The sequence below is a fragment of the Thalassophryne amazonica genome, chromosome 19 (assembly GCF_902500255.1).
Source record: "Thalassophryne amazonica chromosome 19, fThaAma1.1, whole genome shotgun sequence".
NCBI classification, from domain to species: domain Eukaryota; kingdom Metazoa; phylum Chordata; class Actinopteri; order Batrachoidiformes; family Batrachoididae; genus Thalassophryne; species Thalassophryne amazonica.
Window position 1 is genome coordinate 15,654,541 of NC_047121.1, and position 24,161 is coordinate 15,678,701.

Below are 24,161 nucleotides of genomic sequence, written 5' to 3' on the forward strand. Positions count from 1 at the left end.
TGTAATTGTGAAAATAATTTAATGTCATGATGATGAAACTTTTCAAAATTAAATGAACTGTTACACAGCTTCAAAATGTTTGAATGTACCCCATTCACATGCAGATTATTATACTGATGAGCTTATTGTTATGTTTACTCCCCATGCTGGTAATTGTGCAAAAGTGATAAGTGCGAGAAGCACTGGTACTGCAATCCAAATCAGGAGCGGGGATTGCAGCACACAAGCCAAATTCGTCTCAAACAAGTGAGTTTAGGCTCTGGCTGCTGACATCGCTTATTTTGATATTAATAACTGTATCAATGTTTTAAAATTTACATGGTATGGCAGTGTTGTGATGACCTTCACCTCAGGCATTATTATGTTACTACAATGGGTGGGAAAAGTAAGCTCATTCCTGATGAGGTCAACCACAAACATGATTTCTGCACCATCAAGCCGGTAGCGTGTTACTGAATCACTGCCATTCAACATACGGAGAATGTCTCTCCTTCCTCTGTCTTTCTGCTGTCTTGTCTGTTTAAGACACCGCGTTCACACCGGGCACGATCAGATGCTACAAATTCGCGGGGGTCGCGTGGCGACGGACGCGCCTACTTCGCCCGGTGTGTCGCTCTGCTTTTACTGTGAAAATTCCCCCAGTGCGTCATCAAATAAGAGGAACTTCCATTCCGCTCGCCGGCTCCGGTTGTCAGTCAAGTTAACATGACGGACCTTGATCACACGGAGCAAGTTGTTGTGGAAAGCTCCCAATACAGGGAGTATCATTATTTGCTGCAGGAGCTGTGTCTGGATGACGGCCGCTTTCAGCGGTCCTTCTGCCTCTGCGGGACCCAGTTTGAGGACCTCCTGTCCCGTTCACGCACGCACTTGTAAACAAACAAACAAACAAAAAGAAACTCCGCTGCTTGCTGCACCTCGCTCTTCCCCCCCAAAAAACTCTGTCATAATTGTGTTTAGAAAACAGTCACCATTTGCTTTATTATACATCTGTGTAGTTAATAAGTAAAATAATCTCCATGGACGATTCACTCGTGCGCGTACGTAAAAGAAAAAGAAACTCCGCTCCCGCGCTGCTGTGGGGCTGCTGTTCACTCCAAAAACTCTGTCATGATCGTGAAATAAAGGACAAAAGAGACATAAGTCCTGCTCACAGGCTGCTACCAGATACAGGACATGTTCACATCTTCAGTCAAACTCCAGACATCTCCACGTCACTACATATTCAGTCCCTGATTGGTCATCGCGGCGCGACGAGACGCATCGTTCCATAGGGATTACATGGCAACCTGTCGCTGCTGTCGCTCACGTCGCGCCCGGTGTGAACGCAGCATAAGGCTTCTTAAAAGTCCTCCGCCCTCCTCTTAACAGTTTTTCAACTTAGGAGCTTTCTTAAGGTCTAAGATGCTTTATGAATAACTTATCTTACCAAGGGAAAATTGTAAGAAATGTCTGACATCACTCAGAACTACTTTTAGCCTTAGGATGATTTGTGAATATGGGCCTTGATTTATTTGAAGCTGCACTTTATTTGTAAGAGAACTGATTAATATTTTTTCTACAGCGTATAAGAAAGTTTATGTGTGACAGGCTTTCCAATCACTCACTCACTCATCTTCAAGCACTTGCTCCAATTAGGGTCGGGGGTGCTGGAGCTCATCCCAGCACTCACAGGGTATGAGACGGTGGACATCCTGAGAGGACACCAGTCTGTCGCAGGATCACATATCAGTCACATCTGCACGCACACCTGGACAATTTAAACTTTCCAATCCACCTAATCTGCATGTCTTTGGATGTGGGAGGATGCTGGAGCACCCAGACGGAACACACGCAAACATGGAGAGAACATGTAAACTCCACACCGAAAGACCGCAGGAAGGAATAGATCCCATGACCTCCTTGCTGTGAGGCAACAGTGCTAAACACTAAGTCGTGCTGCTCAGGCTTTCCACTGTTTAATAAAAATATTTAAGCTTAATAGGAAATAATTGATCCATTTCCTTTTCTTTTTAAATTTTTATGAATGTCTCAACAGGAAAAAGTCATGCTGAGGAGCACGATGACTCAGAACTATAAATAAATGAATGTTCTGCAACTGATGGTGTGAAGCTGAATATGAAGCTACATTTCCTAGGACATCAATATAACCTGCATCCCCACAGAGTTGCTAAATATCACAGTGGGCTCACAAGGATGTGCCTGCTCTAAAGTTGCCAAAATTACAAGTGCATTGTTATAAAATTTTCTTGATTTTTCTTTGGTGGAACCAGAGGGGGGGAAAAAGGGTTGGGGGGGGCAACATATATGTTAAAGTTTTTTTTTTTTTTTGCAAAAAAACCAAACCAAACAAAACAAAAACCAAAATTAGAATGAATCACGTGATTGTTTTGCACTGTTAGTGTGTGTTGGGGGGGGGGGGGCTGAGCTACAGATACAAATGGGAGGTCTTGAAGAAAAACAATTTAAGAATCAATGAACAGTCAACATGGTTTTTCTTGCACTGAGTTTTTCAATGGATTTTGGGTATTTTGGGGGCCCTGAATCCGAATCTGGTGTTAGTTTTTGACAATCACATTACATTTTTGAGATATGAAAATATTTCTTGTATCAATCATTGAAGTAAAATCCGCAGTCACACACCTCTTTGGCACAAAAAAAAAACAATATTATGGCTCTTTGTTCACATTTCACAAACCTGGTTTAAAAACTATGCTTTTGAAGCTGTTTTTGTGTACGTCAAACCCATGAGTGAATGAGCAACTTTTGTGCAATCTATCAATATGGAACATGCAGACTGCAAAACAACGTGATATGATAGAGGAAATCGGAGCTCAGATTCAAATTCAACACCCCAAAATTACCCTAAATCAGTTCTCAAATTTTTTTTTTTTTTGGACCAGTGTAATGAATGAGTTTCAAGTGCAAACCGTGACCTTTATTTTGAATATATTAATATCTTCAAATTAAGATGAATGATAAAGAAATTACAGCAGTTTTTGAATACTGCTCACCGTTTTTGAGAAACTAAAAGTAATTTCGCAACTGGTGCTGCCTCTCGCCGGGCTGCGGAGTTTTTACGCCGGTGCTGTCGTCTGCGGGCTCGCAGACGCAGTGTTTCACCTGAGCTCCTCCGGCCGCTAAAACCCGCTGCGTCACTGGCTGCTGAGGAGCTGAACTTCCGCATGACTTCATTAAAACCTGCTGATCCCACCGAGATCTTTAGTTTGGGTCTCATTAACATCAGATCATTGTCTCTGAAGTCACTGCTGGTGAATGACTTAATTGTGGATCAGCGTCTGGATATCCTTGGATTATGTGAGACCTGGCTTAAATCCACAGCTGTCCTTCCTCTGAATGAGGCCTGCCCACCGTCATACACTTTTAGTCACGTTTCACGTGATGTGAGGAAAGGCGGAGGTGTTGCTTTTATTTATAAATCCAGGTTTACTTTATTAACTGTGGGGGGGTCATAAATGTAATTCATTTGAGCATCTGATTTTCCGTTATGCCCATGATACTAAGTACTGTCAAGGTCATAAAACTGGAAATCAGTTATGTTATATTGTCACTGTCTATAGGCCTCCTGGCCCATATTCTGATTTTTTAGATGAATTTGTTGCGTTCATCTCTAGTGTTTCAACTAGTGTAGACAACATTTTGATTATTATTAGATTATTAGTTATTATTATGACTTTAACATTCATATAAATAAGCCCTCTGATCCCCTTGGTAAATAATTTATGGAAATCATGGATGCACTAGGATTTCGGCAGTTCATTCATGGTTCAACGCATATCAGTGGTAATACTCTGGATTTGGTTTTTGCACGTGGCCTTGCTGTAACAAATATTGACATCCTGCCTCTTGCATCAGCGGTCTCTGACCACTCGCTTATTAGGTTTACAATTACGCTGCCACGTTTAGTGGAGCAACAACCTTGCCTATCACTGCGGCGATGTATTAAACCTTCAACTTTGAACTCGATGTTGGGGAAGTGTCGTGACACGGACCCACAACAGGGGGCGTTAATGAAGGGACAATGGAATAGCCAAAAAGTAACAATTTAATGTTGTGAAGGTGCACAACGTAGTACAGACAAATACAAATATGCGTTATATCAATCCGACACAAGGTGACGTGTGGCAGGCTCGAAGATAGGAGACATCCGGTGCGAGAAGAGCCGGATCCCACACAGCTTCCACCACCAGCGGATCTGAAGAACACCGGAGCCGCCAAGCCCTGCGCCCCAGGTGGCCACTGTCTTCAGCAGTCAGACCCGGTACTGCTGGCAGAAAACAGAAACAGTTCTGGATGAGTGTGAGTTCGCACACTCAGTAATCCCACAGTCTGTACACAGTTGGGAGGGAGAACCTCCACCTCCGAGTCACACACTCGTGCAGCTCCCGAGATAACCACTTATCTGGGTGGGGTGGGAGGCGAAGCCATCGCAGTCCACACCAAACGCCAACTCAGCAGACAGGGTATCCGTCCCAGGAAAACGGCTGCAAAAGAGATCAGACTAATGCTCGGGTTAAGGTTCAGCAGAGAAGTAATTACCTGTATGGTAGAAGATTTCTCGGCGAGGAGGTGGAGTTGCAGTCCGGCCTTTGTAGTGGTGGTGACGGGTGACAGCTGGTGTTGATAGGTGACAGCTGTCACCTCCAGCGGCTCCGACGCCCTCTCGTGCTTGGAGCCCGCACTCCAAGCTGGGCGCCATCTGGTGGTGGTGTGCCAGCAGTACCTCCTCTTCAGCGGCCCACACAAGACTCGAAGCGAGACTACCAGAAATCTTAACTTCAAGCTTGATAAATTTTCAGTCGGTAGACAGTCTTGCGGATAGCCTGAATTTAGTGCTAAAAACCACACTTGAAAAGACTGCGCCTCCTCTATTAAGGCCATGCCTTCCAAGGCACAGACACCTTGGTTCAACAGTTATTTGCGTGACCTTAGGCAGAAGGCTAGAGGGTTGGAACGGAAATGGCGTAGTTCCAAACTAGAGGTGTTCCACCTTGTATGGCGTGAAGCTATTTTAGATTACAAGCATGCTTTATTGGCTACGAAGCAGACCTACTACTCTGAATTGATCAACAAAAACAAGCATAACTCAAAGTTCTTGTTTGATACGGTGGCATTTCTTATTCGTGGACAGCCACCTGTTGGTCGTTCTCCTTTTCCAGCACAGGACTTTCTGGACTATTTGGAAAAGAAAATAGAAGATATTAGGTTGAGCACATCTCAGCATACTTTGGTCCAGTCATTGTATCCAGCTACTGAGCTGGGGACTACCACCGAGGTGCTACCTAGATTCACGGAATTTAATAGTATCTCACTAGGTGTGCTGACGAAACTCGTGATGTCTACTAAAAGCACAACTTGTTTATTTGATCCTATACCAACAAAATTGTTTAAGGATCTTTGGCCCATTCTTGGGCCGATTGTGCTGGAAATTGTTAACCTTTCTCTAAACTCTGGATCGGATCTGTTCCAAATTGTTTTAAATCTGCAGTGGTTAAACCACTACTCAAGAAATCTAATCTTGATCCTGGTGTATTGAAAAATTATAGGCCGATATCAAATCTCTCATTCTGCTCTAAAATTCTGGAAAAAGTGGTTTCACGGCAGCTTGTGGAGTATCTTACTGAGAATGACCTTTTTGAGCCACTGCAGTCTGCTTTTAGAAGACATCACTCCACAGAAACAGCACTTATTAAAGTAGTTAATGATCTTCTGCGAGCAATGGACTTGGATACTACTACAGTATTGGTGTTGCTGGATCTCAGTGCTGCGTTTGACACAGTTGATCATCATATTCTACTTGATAGGCTAGAAAACTGTTTCGGGATTACTGGAACTGCTCTTGCGTGGCTGACGTCTTATCTGTCTGGTCGTTCCCATTGTGTTTTGTGCAATGACACTACCTCTGACTTTAGGGGCATGAAGTTCGGGGTTCCGCAGGGATCCGTTCTGGGTCCCCTGCTTTTTTCCCCTGTATATGGCACCCCTTGAGAACATTTTGGGGCGTTTTGGGGTTGCTCTTCATTGATATGCTGATGACACTCAGTTGTATATGCTGATAGCTGCTGGAAATCCTGTCCACATAAAATCTTTACAGGAGCAGCAGTGAGAAGTTGGATGTCTAGCAACTTTCTACTTTTGAACGCTGATAAGACTGAAATGATGGTTCTTGGTCCAGCAAGACATCGGCATCAATTTGATCAGCTAGCGCTTAGCCTAGGTTCATGTGTTATACATCATACTGACAAAGTGAGGAACCTTGGGGTAATTTTTGATCCTACGTTGTCCTTTGACCTCCACATTAGGGACACTACGAGGACTGCTTTCTTTCATCTAAGAAATATAGCAAAGATTCGTCCCATCCTGTCTATGGCTGATGCTGAGACTCTGATTCATGCGTTTGTCTCTTCTAGATTGGACTATTGTAATGCTTTGTTTTCTGGTTTACCAGAGTCCAGCATCAGGGGTCTGCAACTGGTTCAAAATGCTGCTGCCAGACTTATGACACGAAGCAGAAGGTTTGATCATATTACGCCTGTTCTGGAATCCCTTCACTGGCTTCCAGTCTCCTTGAGATCGGATTTTAAGGTGTTACTATTGGCCTATAAAATTGTTCACGGACTGGCGCCCCCTATCTGGCCGGCCTGGTTGAGTCCTATGTGCCGGCAAGGGCTCTGTGTTCACAGGGTGCAGGACTATTGTGTGTCCCGAGGGTGAAGAAAAGGTCAGCGGGTTACAGAGCTTTTTATCACCATGCCCCAGCTCTGTGGAATGATCTGCCTGCGCAGATACGACAGTCGGACTCTGTGGAGACTTTTAAAGCCAGATTGAAGACACATCTGTTCTCCCTGTTTTATCATTAGTATTTTATATTGTGATTGTGTTATTGTGTTATTATTATTATTGTGTTATTTATCTTATTTATCTTATTTCATTTTATTCTGCTTTTAAATGTTTGTGAAGCGCCTTGAGGTGATTACTCGTGATTTGGCGCTATATAAATTAATAAATTATTATAATTGGTCACTAAGTTGTTTCATACCATGAAAACACCACAAGAATAAAACAGGAACTGAAAGTGGCTGTGACAGTGTATCATGGCTTCTATGGGTCAATGACTGCAAGGGTCTGCAAACATTAAAATTATGTCAATTATTTTTACATTCTTTAACAAAGGGAGATCACATAAAAAGTGCTGTAACCGTAACACTGTTCACCAAATTTGCATGAATGATCATAGAGCAAAACTAGTTGTGAGATTAAGCATAACAGGAATTACAGAGTGAGCACATTTCACCTCAGACTACCGTAAATACTGGTACCTTACAAAGACACTTTTAGACTCAGAAAAAGGTAACCCCTTTTTCTGAGTCTAAAGTATGAGGTAGCCTCATACTTTGCAGTGTTTTCAATGTGTGAATCCAACCATAGGCAGTAAATTTTACATTAGCTATGCTTACCACAATCCCTTTCTCTCAATTTTTTTTTTAGTTTCTCCATCAAAAATAAAAGCTGAAAAATGCCCCCTCCCACCCAACCAAATTTGTATTTATTTATGAATTTTTCAAGGTTCTAGTTTGACATCACTGTTCTTGAAGTCAGTTACATGATATAAATATCACATTTGCTAACAAGAGAGTATGATACGTACAGCAGAAATTACTACACTCAAACAATTTGTGATGTAAAGAAAGAAAAAAAATGCGATGGATAAACAGAAGAAGGACATGGAAAAGATATCCATGCATCTTTGGTGGGCTAAGGGGATAGTCCAGCTATACTAAAACAGAGACAAAACAATGTATAATGTGAGGTGACCCCTTCACTGAAACATAACCACTCAAACAGCAATGGTTTGTACCAAAATTTAAAGCATGTGGCATGAAGTGAATATTTTTTAATCAAGTACGGTGCATCCGGAAAGTATTCACAGCACTTCACTTTTTGTTATGTTACAGCCTTATTCCACAATGGAGCAAATTATTTTTCCCCTCAAAATTCGACTCAACACCCCATAATGGCAACATCATTTTATTAATCTCTCCAGGGATGTTCATTCGGATTCAGGTCTGGGCTCTGGCTGGACCATTCAAGGACATCCACAGAGTTGTCCTGAAGCCACTCTTGATATATTGGCTGTATGCTGAGGGTCATTGTCCTGCTGAAAGATGAACCTGTTTCCTGTTCACACACACAAAAAAAAAAACCCTTGAGATGTTTCTACAGCCTAATTGGAGTCCACCTGTGGTAAATTCAGCTGACTGGAGATGATTTGGAATGGCACACACTTGTCTACATATAAGGTCCCACAGTTGATACTACATGTCAGAGCACAAACCAAGCATGAAGTCAAAAATCAGTAGACCTATGAGACAGGATTGTCTTGAGGCACAAATTTGTGGAAGTGTACAGAAACATTTTTTCTGCTTTGAAGGTCTCAATGAGCAGAGTGGCCTCCATCATCTATAAATGGAAGATGTTCAGATCCACCAGGACCCTTCCTAGAGATGGCCGCCCGTCTAAACTGACCATTCAGGGGGAGAAGGGCCTTAGTCAGGGAGGTGACCAAGAACCCAATGGTCACTCTGTCAGAGCTCCATCATTTCTCTGTAGAGAGAGGAGAACATTTCAGAAGGACAACCATCTCTGCAGCAATCCACCAATCAGGTCTGTATGGTAGAGTAGCCAGACAGAAGCCACTCCTTAGTAAAAGGCACATGAAGAACTCTCAGACCATGAACAACAAAATTCTATGGTCTGATGAGACAAAACTTGAACTCTTTGGTGTGAATGCAGCACATGATGTTTGGAGGAAACCAGGCACCATCCCTACAGTGAAGCATAGTGGTGGCAGCATCATGGAGTGGGGATGTTTTCAGGCAGCAAGAACTGGGAGACTAGTCAAGATCGAGGGAAAGATGATTGCAGCAATGTATAGAGAGATCCTGGATGAAAACCAGCTCCAGAGCGCTCTTGACCTCAGACTGGGGCTGAAAGATCGGTGCGCCAAGCTGATAGCATCATATTTAAGATGACTTGATGCTGAAATGGCTGCCAAAGGTGCATCATCAAAGTACTGAGCAAAGGGTGTGAATACTTAATGTACACGTGATTTCTTAGTTTTTTATTTTTAATAAATTAGTGAAAATTAAAAAAAAAACAATTTTTTCATATTGTCATTATGGGATGTTAAATTAATTTGCAAAAAAAAAAACTCATTTTGTTATTATAAGGTGTTGTGAGTAGAATTTTGAGGGAAAAATGAATTTACTCCATTCTGGAATAAGGCTGAAACATAAAATGTGGACAAACTGCTGTGAATACTTGCTGGATGCACTATATACGAGGGCTGTCAATAAAGTATAGGTCCTTTTTATTTTTTTCAAAAACTATATGGATTTCATTCATATGTTTTTACGTCAGACATGCTTGAACCCTCGTGCGCATGCGTGAGTTTTTCCACGCCTGTCGGTGACGTCATCCGCCTGTGAGCACTCCTTGTGGGAGGAGTCGTCCAGCCCCTCGTCAGAATTCCTTTGTCTGAGAAGTTGCTGAGAGACTGGCGCTTTGTTTGATCAAAATTGTTTCTAAACCTGTGAAGCACATCGAAGTGGACACGGTTCGAAAAATTTAAGCTGGTTTTCGGTGAAAATTTTAACGGCTGATGAGAGATTTTGAGGTGATACTGTCGCTTTAAGGACTTCCCACGCAGTGGGACGTCGCACAGCGCTCCTAGGCGCTGTCGTCAGCCTGTTTCAAGCTGAAAACCTCCACATTTCAGGCTCTATTGATCAGGACGTCGTGAGAGAACAGAGAAGTTTCAGAAGAAGTCGGTTTCAGCATTTTATCCGGATATTCCACTGTTAAAGGAGATTTTTTTAATGAAAGACGTCCGCACGTCGGGACGCAGCCGGCGAGGTGCGCCGGCACAGGAAAAACACCTCCGTATTGATAACCATTTGTAAAATCCAGGCGGCTTTTGATGGCTTTCAGTGGAGTGAGTATCTGAGAAATTGTTCAACAGTTGGGCATGTTCCAACTTGTCCTTAAGGCTTCCAACAGAGGTGTTTTTCCTGTGGCGGAGCGTCGTGGTGGCTGTGAGCCGACGCTGCAATCCGTCCGCATGTCTTTCATTAAAAAAATCTCCTTTAACAGTGGAATATCCGGATAAAATGCTGAAACCGACTTCTTCTGAAACTTCTCTGTTCTCTCACGACGTCCTGGATCAATAGAGCCTGAAATGTGGAGGTTTTCAGCTTGAAACAGGCTGACGACAGCGCTAGGAGCGCTGCGCGACGTCCCACTGCGTGGGAAGTCCTTAAAGCAACAGTATCACCTCAAAATCTCTCATCAGCCGTTAAAATTTTCACCGAAAACCAGCTTAAATTTTTCGAACCGTGTCCACTTCGATGAGCTTCACAGGTGTAGAAAAAATTTTGATCAAACAAAGCACCAGTCTCTCAGCAACTTCTCAGACAAAGGAATTCCGACGAGGGGCTGGAGGACTCCTCCCACAAGGAGTGCTCACAGGCGAATGACGTCACCGACAGGCGTGGAAAAACTCATGCATGCGCAAGAGGGTTCAAGCATGTCTGACGTAAAAACATATGAATGAAATCCATATAGTTTTTGAAAAAAATAAAAAGGACCTATACTTTATTGACAGACCTCGTATACAAATATTATCCAGTGGTAGGAATGGGTTTCTATTTGACCAATTCTTTAAATCTGATCCAGAACATTTTATTGTACATTTTTTGTACAATAAAATTTTTGTTTTAAATTGGAATTGTAGAAACATGGAAGTAAGACAATGAGCTTTTCTCACCTGTATGAAATGTTGAAGCCAGTCAAGTTGTAAGCAGCATCACTGAAGAAGTGCAGGAGGGCGTATCCAGACTGAGACACCACCTCAGGGACAGTCTCATTCCCATAACGTTCAGGAACAATCAAACCACTGCAACAAAGCCATAAAATGAAGTGACACTTCATCACTGAAGCAAGTTTCCTTGAAATTTAAGCTGTCACTGAATGCAGTGTAATTTTCTTAGCTTATCTATCTGAATACTAACATGATAAAGTCAAGCTCAGTTGGTAGATCAGACTGCCCCCTCCCAGCCACAGGGTTGCGAGTTCCCTCACAATGTCTATGGGCTCAGCATTGGAGCATGCACAGGCAAAATGCTGAACCCGTAAACCTTCAGATGTTTCCCTTCAGATGTTACAGGAATGCACATCTTGGCTGAATAGACATTTGTATCTAGTTAAATGGCAACTTTGTGCAGATGATCCATGGCACACATGTAAGTGAAATTCTCTTTGGACCTACCTGAATGCAGCAAGAAGTGGTGCGTAAATGGAGTCTCCATCATACACATAGAGGTGGTCCCAACTGCACTCTGTGGCAAAGTGGTTGAACCGTAATCGAAGAATTGTATTCGGCCTGCAAACCACACACCGACATAAAATTTAAGAGCAGCCACCTGGACTGGCATTCAGTATAAACCAAAAGAAAATAATTTCCACAGCTAATAAATGTGCAATTATCAAATTAATCATTTCATCAGAAATAAATAAATAAAATCAGAGAAGTATAAGACATGCTTGTGGTGATGCCTTCATGTGTTCTCTGATAAGCAGGACAAAATATATGGCTATGTCACAATTCAGGGACTGTATCCTTTGAAGGTTGGATTCATCGACCGCATGCAGTGGCACGAGTAGGCAGTCTCACTTTGAAGGCTCCTTGGAATACTGCAAATCAATGCACCTTTCTTTTCCCAAAACCAAGGAATATAACAGGTGTATCCTTCGGAACCAAAACAATCTAGGGTCACTGCATGATCTATTGTTGCGATTTTTCCAAGACAAATTGTTTGGTAATTTTTTTTTTTTTTTTTTTTTTTTTTTAAAGGACACTTTCAGGCTCCATATATACAATTATACATAAGAAAAAAATACAAGTATAAATAAGCACTGAAAAAGATGATTGAAGTATGTTAAATGTTAGACCCACTACGCTAACATGTTGCCTGCAGATGTCAAGGTTGCCAGATGACAGGGGGTTGGGGTGGGAAATGCTAATGAAGCAATAGCAAAATGATCCATGGGCTAGACATCTCATTTCAGAATGTTTTGTTCGGCCTCCACTGTCTTGGAAGGCCAGAGCTTCGCATGATACAACCTTAGAAGGATGCAGCCCCTGAATTGAGTCCTGTGATCAGATGGTTGGTCGTTTGGCTCAATAAATGACTAAACAATTAATGAACTAACTAACGATACTGTTTTTTTTCAAGGAACAATCAATTACAAAATAATCATTTCCTCTCAATCAGCCTGTTGCTGCTGCAGACAGAAATTCTGCTGTGACGACATGAATGCAGCACATCAAGCAGTCTATGAGAGCGCACTCCCTGGTGCGCATGTGGGAGGGAGAAGAGAAAAGAGCGATAAACACAATCACACGTCTTACCCTGTTGTATACCATTTAGAGAGCGTGCAATATAGCTGTAAATTATTAATTAATTAGGGGGAACTCTGCTTTATCACCACCTGGACCCACTATATTTTCTCACCAAGCTTACCCTCGACTGCCCAACATCACTGACAAGCACATATAAATAAGTGCAAAGAAATTTCATTAAAACCTCGTTCACTTCTTCCTCACCAGTGTTGTAAACAGGGTGGGAATATTTCAATATTTCATGCTACACTGGCAGATAAATGTTAATCATCTACATTTTTCAGATAAAAGTAGCTGCCAAAAGGTGAACAATCTGGCAGAAAGATTTATGACAGGGAATAAAAACTTACGAGCATTTGTGTGGAAGCAGTCATCTACCCCAGCTTTTTATTTACTGTATGTTACATCGCAGAATAAACATTCAAGGCAGATTAATCTTGATATTCACAAGCAAACTGCTTAAATGACATTATTTTATAAGCTCATGATAACTGTGTCAAAGCTTCACCAATACATCTCACACACACACACACACACACACTACTCTCAGCTGCTAAAAACTATCCACACACAGCGGGTTACACATGCAGCTACAGCTTTTCCATATTTCATTGTTTAAAAGTAAACTAAACAGTAGCTCAAAGGGTCAATGACTTTGCAAAAAAAGCAAAATGGGGGGGGGGGGGGGGTAAACCAGAGCTTAAAGAAGTTTTTGGTTATTTCCAGCCTCTACATTTAATTAAGGAAATTAAGTTCATGGTAGCATGGCCCAAGCAGAGGGTCACTCCTTTGAGTCTGGTCTGCTTGAGGTTTCTTCCTCAAATCATCAGAGGGAGTCTTTCCTTACCACTGTAATCTGTGTACTTGCTCTAGGGGTTGGGGTTAGACCTTACTTGTGTGAAGTGCCTTGAGGCAGCTTTGTTGTGATTTAGTGTTATACAAAATAAATAAATTGAATTTTAATTTCTTTTTGCTTCTCCTGGTTTTGCTCAGATGTGGTATGAGTCGTCATGTTGACTTGGATTTCCTTCCTGATGCAACTCTGGATCTCCAAGGAGAATGAGGCATTGGTGGTCTTGAACCGGGAACCTTCTGGATGGGAGGCAAGTGTTCTAACCACCTGCACCACCATTCTACCCACTCTAAATGGGGAAAAAAAAGCTTTCAGAAGAGGCAGGAAGAAGCCGATAAACGCATGTAGTGTCTCTTTCAGTGTGATGTGCAGAAGCACAAAGGCTTGATCGGAAAGCTTGCGATCAGTGAATAACGACACAGATGTCAAATGTCAGTGCTAACTGGGAGAATCTTAAAAAAAAAAAAGTCCTATTCCCATTGCCACCAACACTTCCTTCTGTAAGGCACATGCTAAGACTTTGCCTGCAAAATGCAGAAGATGATTCTGCAGTTTCAAAGTCCAACTCTTTTATACCAATCCCTTGACTCTCTTTAGGGTGTTCCTTCCATTGTGGTGCACACTGTGATGAATATATGAATATGGAATGACACCATGCAAACAACGTGTTGAATTATGGTGTCATGGTGATTATAGAGTCTGTCTCATTTTACTGCCTGAACTCCAACCCGGTCACTTAAGGTTTATGTGCCTGAGTGCCAGAGTTTGTTCAATGTCTAAAATGTAGATGCAAGTAAACAGTTTGGATGAACCAGCAATAACAACTAAGAAGAGCTTTGTAAAAATAAATAATAAATAAATAAATCTATACTGTGTGGTGTGATTATGCTGACTAAAAACAGAAGAGCAGTATTCAATTTTTCACAGTTTGCCATTATTTTAATATTTCCAGTTCTGAATACTGTAAATCTTCGAAGCCTCATGTAATGTGAAGGACTGCAGGGTTAAGTGTACCATCATTCTGAGCATCTTAAGAATGCTGACGTGAAGCACAACTTGTCACTTACATTATTTTTTAAATTAAAAGTTTATCATCCTAACAGCTCTTTATACCTCAAGACTGTTTAGGTTTTTTTTTTTTTTGTCTTAGAAGCTCCTGTACCACTCCAATTTTTTCCTTCTTTTAGTTTTTAGGCTTTAGTGTTCTGCAATTTTATTTCAGAAGATGTGGCAACAGGAACAGTTCATCTGCGGTAATACAGGGAGACACTTATTGCCTTAATAAAAAACAAACAAAAAAAACCACTTCACTAAAAGACACAAAACATAAATAATGCATGGCCTGTGGTCTTACAGTTTTTTAAAATGTGGTGGACACGTAATGATCCTGACATTTACCATATTTTTTTGGACTATAAGTCGCACTTTTTTACATGTTTTGGCCGGGGGTGCGACCTATACTCCAGAGCGACTTGTAAATAAAAAATATACCGGTAGATTCTCAATTAATTTACCGTAATAAAACAATTTTACGTGAGAGAGTCGCTCTATGTTTTAAAATGGCCACCGGAAACGGAAATGCAATGCATCATGGGCACTGTAGTATGGCGGCCACCCTATAGGTCACGCTGGTTGCAATAACCAATCAGAGAACAGAACACTGGATGCATATTCCTCACCTCACCCAGACAATGATTGTGAAACAGCGTGTGAAGCAGACAAACACGGTGCTTGCTGTTATTCCGGGAGGGCTAAGAAAACAGCTTCAACCCTCAGATATCAGTGTGAGCAGAGTGTTTAAGTTGACGCTGAGAGCAGCGTGGGAGCACTGGGTGAGCGACGGTGGAGGATTAGCGTCTGCACTTGGAAGGAGCTGGCGTCGACACCACGGGGACATCATGAGCTGCACAGGTAGATGCTGCACAAACATCGGCAGCTGACACCTGGTGTGTACTATGGTCCACAGCGGGTAATGATAGAAAAGAACTGTTCAGCGATGGTGCAGGTTATGGTTCGGCTCGCAATGTGGTCCACAAAATACAAACATATCCGTAGGTAAAATGCAGCTCACGAGAGGGTACTCAAGGCTTGTGTGACTGTTCCTGCGACTTCTGACTACCATAGAAAAATAAAAATTTCAACATTACTGATAACTTAACAAGACAATGGAGAAGGCCCGAAAAAAATGCCACCAAAAAGAAAATCATACTCTGCAGATTACAAGTTGCGACTGGTGAAATATGCATCCAAAAACCATAGCCATCACAATATTATCATCTGAACTTTTCATGTTAAGTTAACATACCTGTGTGTCCAGTGCGACTTATTTATGGTTTATTTTTCTTTATAATGGATAAAGTGGCTGGTGCGACTTATAATCCGGTGCGACTTATAGTCCGGAAAATACGGTACTTTGACTTCTATTTCTGTAACTGCAGACTGTACGAAACTAACATATTTCATGTTTTGTGTGGTCAGCTTTATTTTTATTTATTTTTTGTTAATATATATCCATTCCTACATTTAAGGCCCGGTGGAAGAGAGGAGATGTGACAGAGCAGCTGTGTCACAGAGAGACTTTCTTCAGCTACAACAAGGAATTAAAGTATTTTTAGACACCGTTTTGGATCATCAGGACACTTATGTGGATTATTTTGCTTTGGAATGTGATGAATTCCACTGAAACTAAGAGGTAAGAATTTATATTTACTCCCATCTGTTTTACTCTATCAATGCATTAATGGACATTTATTATTGATTTATCCATAAATTACAGGAAGGCCTGTAAAAATCCATAAAACAGCCGCATTGTTGTTTAAGCCGAAGGGTTCAAAGTGTGTGAAAAAAGCAGCAGCTTTTAGTCCAGAAAACACAATATATAATACAGAGATAAACTATGACTTCTGATACTGTGATTTGCTGCTTTTGAAAGATGATAAAAGTGTTTGTGGTTTTATTTTTTTAGATTTATTTTTCGTGCGTTCATTTTGTGTTTGTGATCTGGGGAATGCGCAGGTTATGTGACTTGATCTTTGAATTTACCCAACAGCCCCTGCAGCTCTTAAACTGAAACTGGTTTATCAGTAGCTGCAGTGTAATCCGATGTGGCCGCGACCAAATGAATACAAAACATTAGCGGTTATCGGCAACTTCCACTAAATTTATCGTTTTAGCATTATAAAAGATAACTTTTCAATTAGCGGATTAATGGTTATTGAAGCTAACTTTTTGGTTAGCTGTGCCCACCATTGGTTGTGACCATGAGTGAAAAGTGCCTTGTGTTTGATCTCTTCTGCCACTGTCTATGTTGTGTGTGAAAAGTAAATGACACGTTTGCAGTAGCTAGCAGCTGCCCCACCCCCGTCTGCTGGGGGAGGCCTGAGCTCCTCACAGCGACCTGACTATTGCAAAACACACAACAGACAGGAACTAATGGTCCAGTCACACGGCACTTAACGAAGGGCAACAAAGCCCTAACGAAACAAGAAATGTTGACTTTCGTTGGCATTGTTTAATCTTCGCACAGCTTCGTTCCTGCAGCTGGCGCTTCGTCAGGATTTCTAAACTGTTGAAAAATTTGAACGAAGGGCAATGAAAACCTCAATTGGTCCATGTTTCATTTTGCTGTCATTCTTGACGTTTTTTAATCGTTTGTTTAGGTTTTGTAACGTTATTGTTTAGTTTGACTTTGTTCGACTGGCTGAATGTTTTCACACAGTGCAGAAGCCAGTTTGTGAGCGCTGAGGCTGCTGCTGCGTTCATGTACCTTATGTACATGTACCTTATGTACATGAAGCAACAGGTAGATCGTTTAAAAGATTATATAAGGAGCTGTTCTGGAAGGCAGAATTCACACTGTGGATCAGCTGCAGCTGGTTGAAATAACCGCAATTGTGAGTCAATGCGCACACACACACACACACACACACACACACACTGATCAATTTACTGCTCTGATACATTCAATCATCTTTACACTTACATTTATTCCCCCTTTTGACAGTTTTCTGCTATAAATCAATATATATGGCTTAGAACATAATACAGTGATACAGCAGTGACCACAGCACACCAGAGGGTTTTTTTTTGTTTTTGTTTTTTGATTGGAGCAAGAGAGAGCGCACAGCATGTCGACAGACAGTGAGGGTTCTGATGATCAAGGAGATGATCCCTCTTTTGTTCTTGACGAGGAACCAGAGCAGGTGGTCCACGGACGTGCACACAGATCTCCACAGCTTCTGTCTGCAGTTTCTCCAGGACTCAGGCGCTATGAGCTCCGTCCGAGCGCCGAGTCCTGGAACTTAGAAATGCAGACACACACTTCTCCAGCTGCTCCAAGCGCGTTTCATTTAAAGCGTCGAGATTGTTAGTTTCAGTTTTGTTAAGCTTTTTGACTCTTGCTTCGCAGGCTGTTCGGTGGTAAAGCTCTTTCGTCCACCTTTTCTCAACGAATTGTGACTTTTTTTTTTTTCTTTTTTTTTTACTTATTCCCTTCGTTCAGGAAACATCATGTGCCGTGTGACTGGGCCATAATATGTATGATTTTAGGGTTTACAGATGTTTTGCAGACAGCAGTTTGTATATGAAGTCAGTGCATGGCACCACAGACTCACTATGCCAGCAAAAAACATGTTAGTGTACTGAAAGTTAGCAGAACTAAATTTAGCGGACGCTAACTGGTCCAATGATGGTTTTCAAAGTTAGCTGAAAAATTAATCTACTAATGAAAAAGTTATCTTAGCTAATTAGCAGTTAGCGGATTAAAGAAACTGTGCGCATCAAAGGTGCAGGATATGTACAAGGACAGTGTGACAGTAGGAATGACATTCATTCAAGGTAGAGGGGGATCATGTCAAGGATCAGCTCTGAGCCCTTTCTTGTTCTCAGGGGTCATGGACAGGACTCTCCATAGACTATGATGTTTGCATATGACATTGTGAACTATAGTGAGAGTAGAGAGCAGGTCAAGACTAGCCTGGAGATGTGGAGATATGCTCTGGAGAGAAGAGGAATGAAACATAGTAGGAGGAAGACTGAGTACATGTGTGTGAATGGGAGGGAGCCCACTGGAATAGTGCAGTTACAAGGAGTAAAGGTGGTTAACGTACATGACATTTAATACTTGGGCTCATGGCAGGGTGGAGAAAGGTGGCAGGAGTGATTTGTGACAGAAAGATATCTGCAAGAATGAAGGGAAAGTCTACAAGACAGTAGGACGACGAGCTATGTTATATGACTTAGAGATGATGGCACTAACAAAGACAGGTGGCAGAGCTGAACATGCTGAGATATTCCTTGGGAATGACGAAGATGGGCAGATTTAAGAATTAATATATCGGCGGGACAGCACAGATAGGACAGTTTGGAAACAAAGTCAGACAGGTAAGACTGAGATGGTTTGGACATGTGCAGAGGAGGGACCCAGGGTAAATAGGGAGAAGGATGCTGAGGATGGAGCCACCAGGCAAGAGGAGAAGATGAAAACCAAAGAGGAAGTTTATGGATGTGCTTAGGGAGGACAGTGAGGTGGTTGGCGTGACAGAGAAAAATGGAAAAGGTTGACCTGCTCTGGTGACCCCTAATGGGAACAGCCAAAAGAAGAAGATTTTGTTCAGACACAATAGGCTGGGTGGTCACGACATGACTGAAAACAATACTTCTGCATGGATTACCGCTACTTTGGTCATCACATCTCCATGCGCAGTGTGCAAATAACTGTCCAGAAGCAGCGCAATGAATCTCACTAGTGCATAACAAACACTCGTCATAATTATTGTACTATTTTCTGCTGTACTGTTTCAAACACGGTTTTAGATAAAAACACACTCAAATACTTATTAATCCAATTAACAGTGTAGTATCAACCTTTTTTGGTTTTGTTTCTTTTTAACCAAACCCTCTTGACACTGCAGAATCTATATAGAGCAGCTTAATCAACACAAAATCCTGAGCTGGTGCTCATCTCTGTATTGTGTCAACTTACTGTCCTTCGATGAGCCAGGTGCACTTAGTTTTGTATTTGTAGTTTCCTGGTCCGTCAGTCAGATGCCCGGAAGGCCCAGTCAGCCTGAAATGAAGGACAGGAAGACAAAAGAGATTCAAGGTTATAAATCATGACTGAAAATGATGATTCCAAATGAACGCAAATTCTGGGACATTGTCACTTTATTTATTTCATCTTACACGCATCAAACATACAAACAAGAACAATCGGGGGCCCACATATAATTAATGTGTGGCCACACAATATTTTTCTCAACAATGGACCTTGTGCAAGATTATTTTTTTAAATTTCTGTTAAATTTCTCATAACTTTTTAGTGCAACAGGCTCATATGAGCATGCCACACCAGCTTCAGAAGACGCTTGTACATCCAGAGCATTGCATAAATTACATGTGTAAACCTCCTGAATTCTGTCTCCATGTAAATCAGTACTTGTTCATGAGTATTAATTGCCAGAAATGCCCAACCCATCTATGTCAGAGGTGTCCATTCAGAACGATGCGATTACTGACGCCAGAGAGCAACTTCTCTGTAAAGCACCACTTCAGAATTCATCCTGCTTTTTTCTTAGCAGTTATATCAATAAATACAAGGGAACCAGTTCCTCCTCCTAATACTACTGCCAGCATGTTTCATAGATGACAATCAAGAAGAGTTCTTTGAAATCTTCCTTTTGTTATTACACTGATACAAGTGGTGGCCAAGTGCACTAACCACTTGGTCACGCCCGCTGCTCTGTTTTCAATTTAATTATATCCCCAAATTTCAATGCATATGACGTCAAAAACTGTGCATGTGCGCTTCCTGTACCCTACATTATGCACAACCATAACTGCTATTTTTTTTCTAGAATGTATAATGGTTGTAAGGTGCTTTTACAGGTGTTACCCCAGACCTTCATACAGCAGTTTACGTACAGTAAAATAAGTGAACAGCTCATATATTCCAGTACTTGTCTAGCTTTCCCCAAAATTGCCACACTCCTCACTCTTTGACTGAACATGATTTATTTATTTAGTTGATTTGAAATTATTACAAACAATGTACAAAGCGAATAACAACACCTTACCAATAAACATTCAAAATATGTTTGAAAAAAGAGTAAGTAGTTATAATTTGAAGGGCATAGAAGTCTTTAAGAAACCAAGATAAAGGAACGGAGTATTGCAGTCAATGGTGTAAAATTATGGAACAACCTCAGCAAAGAAATCAAAGAATCAAGGTCGCTTAAATTATTTAAAAAAAGTATTAAACTTGATGTATTTCAAAAGTATGAAACTATGAAACAGGTCAGTGGACTGTGACAAAGCTAAAATGTAAGCTGTTAATAATGTTTAGAATGTTTGAAGTTTAAAATGTAATCTGTTAGGGGTGTAATCTTATAAATAATGGTTAAAATTAGGAAATAAGTTGGTGGCATGTGACAAAATCATAGAAATGTAATTATTCGTGTGTCGATTGATGATGCTTTGTGAGATTGTATTGCAAAAAGGGGGCAGAGTATATAAGACTTGTTCTTCTAAACTGCTCCTTTTCATTCAATGGTTTGTGGTGTTTTGTTGATTCTGCTTTTCTGTTTTTTATTTTCTTTTAAATGAATGAAATAAATGAAAAAAAAAAAGAAAAATTTGGGATTTACAGCTGATTTTGTGATCCAATATCACACCCCAAAATTTATTTTCATACACAATAATATTCTCTGTTTTGTAGCTCCACCTCTGCATTTATATTACGAATTCCAAAACAAAAATGTTTTATTTAAAAGGTAGAGGCCCACCTAAACTTTGGTAAACTGACTAAATTTAGTTTCTACTGAATTCCCAGCATTGTAATGGTTTATTTTTGAAACATCTTACAAAATTGCAGCTCATTTTAAATGAAGAAAACATATTTACCTGGGGGAAATTCCATAATGAATAATATCTTTTCTTTTCAATGCCATCTGCAGGAGCACATCCGTGTGCACACACGAGCTTTTGAAAAGACCGGAAGTTCCCTTTCACCGTGGGTAATGTGCGTGCACATAGCGTACATGACTACACCCTTGAGATGTCTTGTAAATGACTTCAGAGCTGTTATCAGGTTACAAAAACAGTGTTTCAAGAGAAACATATTAGATTTATACAGAAACGCCGACCAGCCAGCAGAAGTCACCGTGCATCTCTCCTCTGACTGGCAGTCACTGTTTGCTTCCCAATATCCCTCCACAAGTTTGGGGAAGCCCACATCTCATCTATAACATCACGGTCATGGACTGCATTGATCTCTTGAAAATTTACCCTTCAGGGAAACTTAAAAAAAAAAAAAAAAAAATTCTCAACAACTTGAATTTTAATCGTACTGGTAATGTCATATTATGAATCGTCTATCGAAAAAAAGGATAATATATATATATACATATATATATATATATATACATACATATACATATATATATATATATATATACATACATATACACACACACACACACACAACCCCTGGCAAAAATTATGGAATCACCGGCCTTGGAGGATGTTCATTCAGTTGTTTAATTTTGTAGAAAAAAAGCAGATCACAGACATGACACAAAACTAAAGTAATTTCAAATGGCAACTTTCTGGCTTTAAGAAACACTATAAGAAATCAGAAAAAAAAAAATTGTGGCAGTCAGTAACGGTTACTTTTTTAGACCAAACAGAGGGAAAAAAAAATATGGACTCACTCAATTCTGAGGAATAAATTATGGAATCACCCTGTAAATTTTCATCCCCAAAACTAACACCTGCATCAAATCAGATCTGCTCGTTAGTCTGCATCTAAAAAGGAGTGATCACACCTTGCAGAGCTGTTGCACCAAGTGGACTGACATGAATCATGGCTCCAACACGAGAGATATCAATTGAAACAAAGGAGAGGATTATCAAACTCTTAAAAGAGGGTAAATCATCATGCAATGTTGCAAAAGATGTTGGTTGTTCACAGTCAGCTGTGTCTAAACTCTGGACCAAATACAAACAACATGGGAAGGTTGTTAAAGGCAAACATACTGGTAGACCAAGGAAGACATCAAAGCGTCAAGACAGAAAACTTAAAGCAATATGTCTCAAAAGTCGAAAATGTACAACAAAACAAATGAGGAACGAATGGAAGGAAACTGGAGTCAACGTCTGTGACTGAACTCCGAGAAACCGCCTAACGGAAATGGGATTTACATACAGAAAAGCTAAACGAAAGCCATCATTAACACCTAAACAGAAAAAAACAAGGTTACAAAGGGCTAAGGAAAAGCAATCGTGGACTGTGGATGACTGGATGAAAGTCATATTCAGTGATGAATCTCGAATCTGCATTTGGGCAAGGTGATGATGCTGGAACTTTTGTTTGGTGCCATTCCAATGAGATTTCTAAAGATGACTGCCTGAAGAGAACATGTACATTTCCACAGTCATTGATGATATGGGGCTGCATGTCAGGTAAAGGCACTGGGGAGATGGCTGTCATTACATCATCAATAAATGTACAAGTTTACGTTGATATTTTGGACACTTTTCTTATCCCATCAATTGAAAGGACGTTTGGGGATGATGAAATCATTTTTCAAGATGATAATGCATCTTGCCATAGAGCAAAAACTGCGAAAACATTCCTTGCAAAAAGGCACATAGGGTCAATGTCATGGCCTGCAAATAGTCCGGATCTTAATCTAATTGAAAATCTTTGGTGGAAGTTGAAGAAAATGGTCCATGACAAGGCTCCAACCTGCAAAGCTGATCTGGCAACAGCAATAAGAGAAAGTTGGAGCCAGATTGATGAAGAGTACTGTTTGTCACTCATTAAGTCCATGCCTCAGAGACTGTAAGCTGTTATAAAAGCCAGAGGTGGTGCAACAAAATACTAGTGATGTGTTAGAGCGTTCTTTTGTTTTTCATGATTCCATAATTTTTGCCTCAGAATTGAGTGATTCCATATTTTTTTCCCTCTGCTTGGTCTAAAAAAGTAACCGTTACTGAATGCCACAATTTTTTTTCCTGATTTCTTATAGTGTTTCTTAAAGCCAGAAAGTTGCCATTTGAAATGACTTCAGTTTTGTGTCATGTCTGTGATCTGCTTTTTTTCTACAAAATGAAACAACTGAATGAACATCCTCCGAGGCCGGTGATTCCATAATTTTTGCCAGGGGTTATATATACACACACACATATATATATATATATATATATATATATACACACACACACACATATATATATATATATATATATATATATATATACACACACACACACATATATATATATATATATATATATATACACACACACACACATATATATATATATATATATATATATATACACACACACACACACATATATATATATATATATATATATATACACACACACCATATATATATATATACACACACACACATATATATATATATATATATATATATACACACACATATATATATATATATATATATATATATATATATATATATACACACACACACACATATATATATAGATATATATATATATATATACACACACACACACATATATATATATATATATATATATATATACACACACACACACACATATATATATATATATATATATATATACACACACACACACATATATATATATATATATATATATATATACACACACACACACATATATATATATATATATATATATATATATACACACACACACACATATATATATATATATATATATATATATATATATATATATATATATATATATATATATATATATATATATATATATATATATATATATATATACTACACACCACCA

At 40.1% G+C, this 24,161-nt stretch overlaps 1 protein-coding gene across 1 annotated transcript in view; it reads right to left on the reverse strand.

The window, feature by feature from the left end:
• atrn (attractin) overlaps positions 1–24,161 on the reverse strand; it is a 446,230-nt gene that overhangs the window by 394,653 nt on the left and 27,416 nt on the right. The window contains exons 2-4 of the mRNA XM_034159382.1: positions 19,318–19,401; positions 11,348–11,461; positions 10,847–10,975 (exon numbers count right to left, since the gene is read on the reverse strand). Coding sequence (XP_034015273.1) covers positions 10,847–10,975; positions 11,348–11,461; positions 19,318–19,401 — 327 coding nt within the window. The remainder of the gene's footprint in view (positions 1–10,846; positions 10,976–11,347; positions 11,462–19,317; positions 19,402–24,161) is intronic.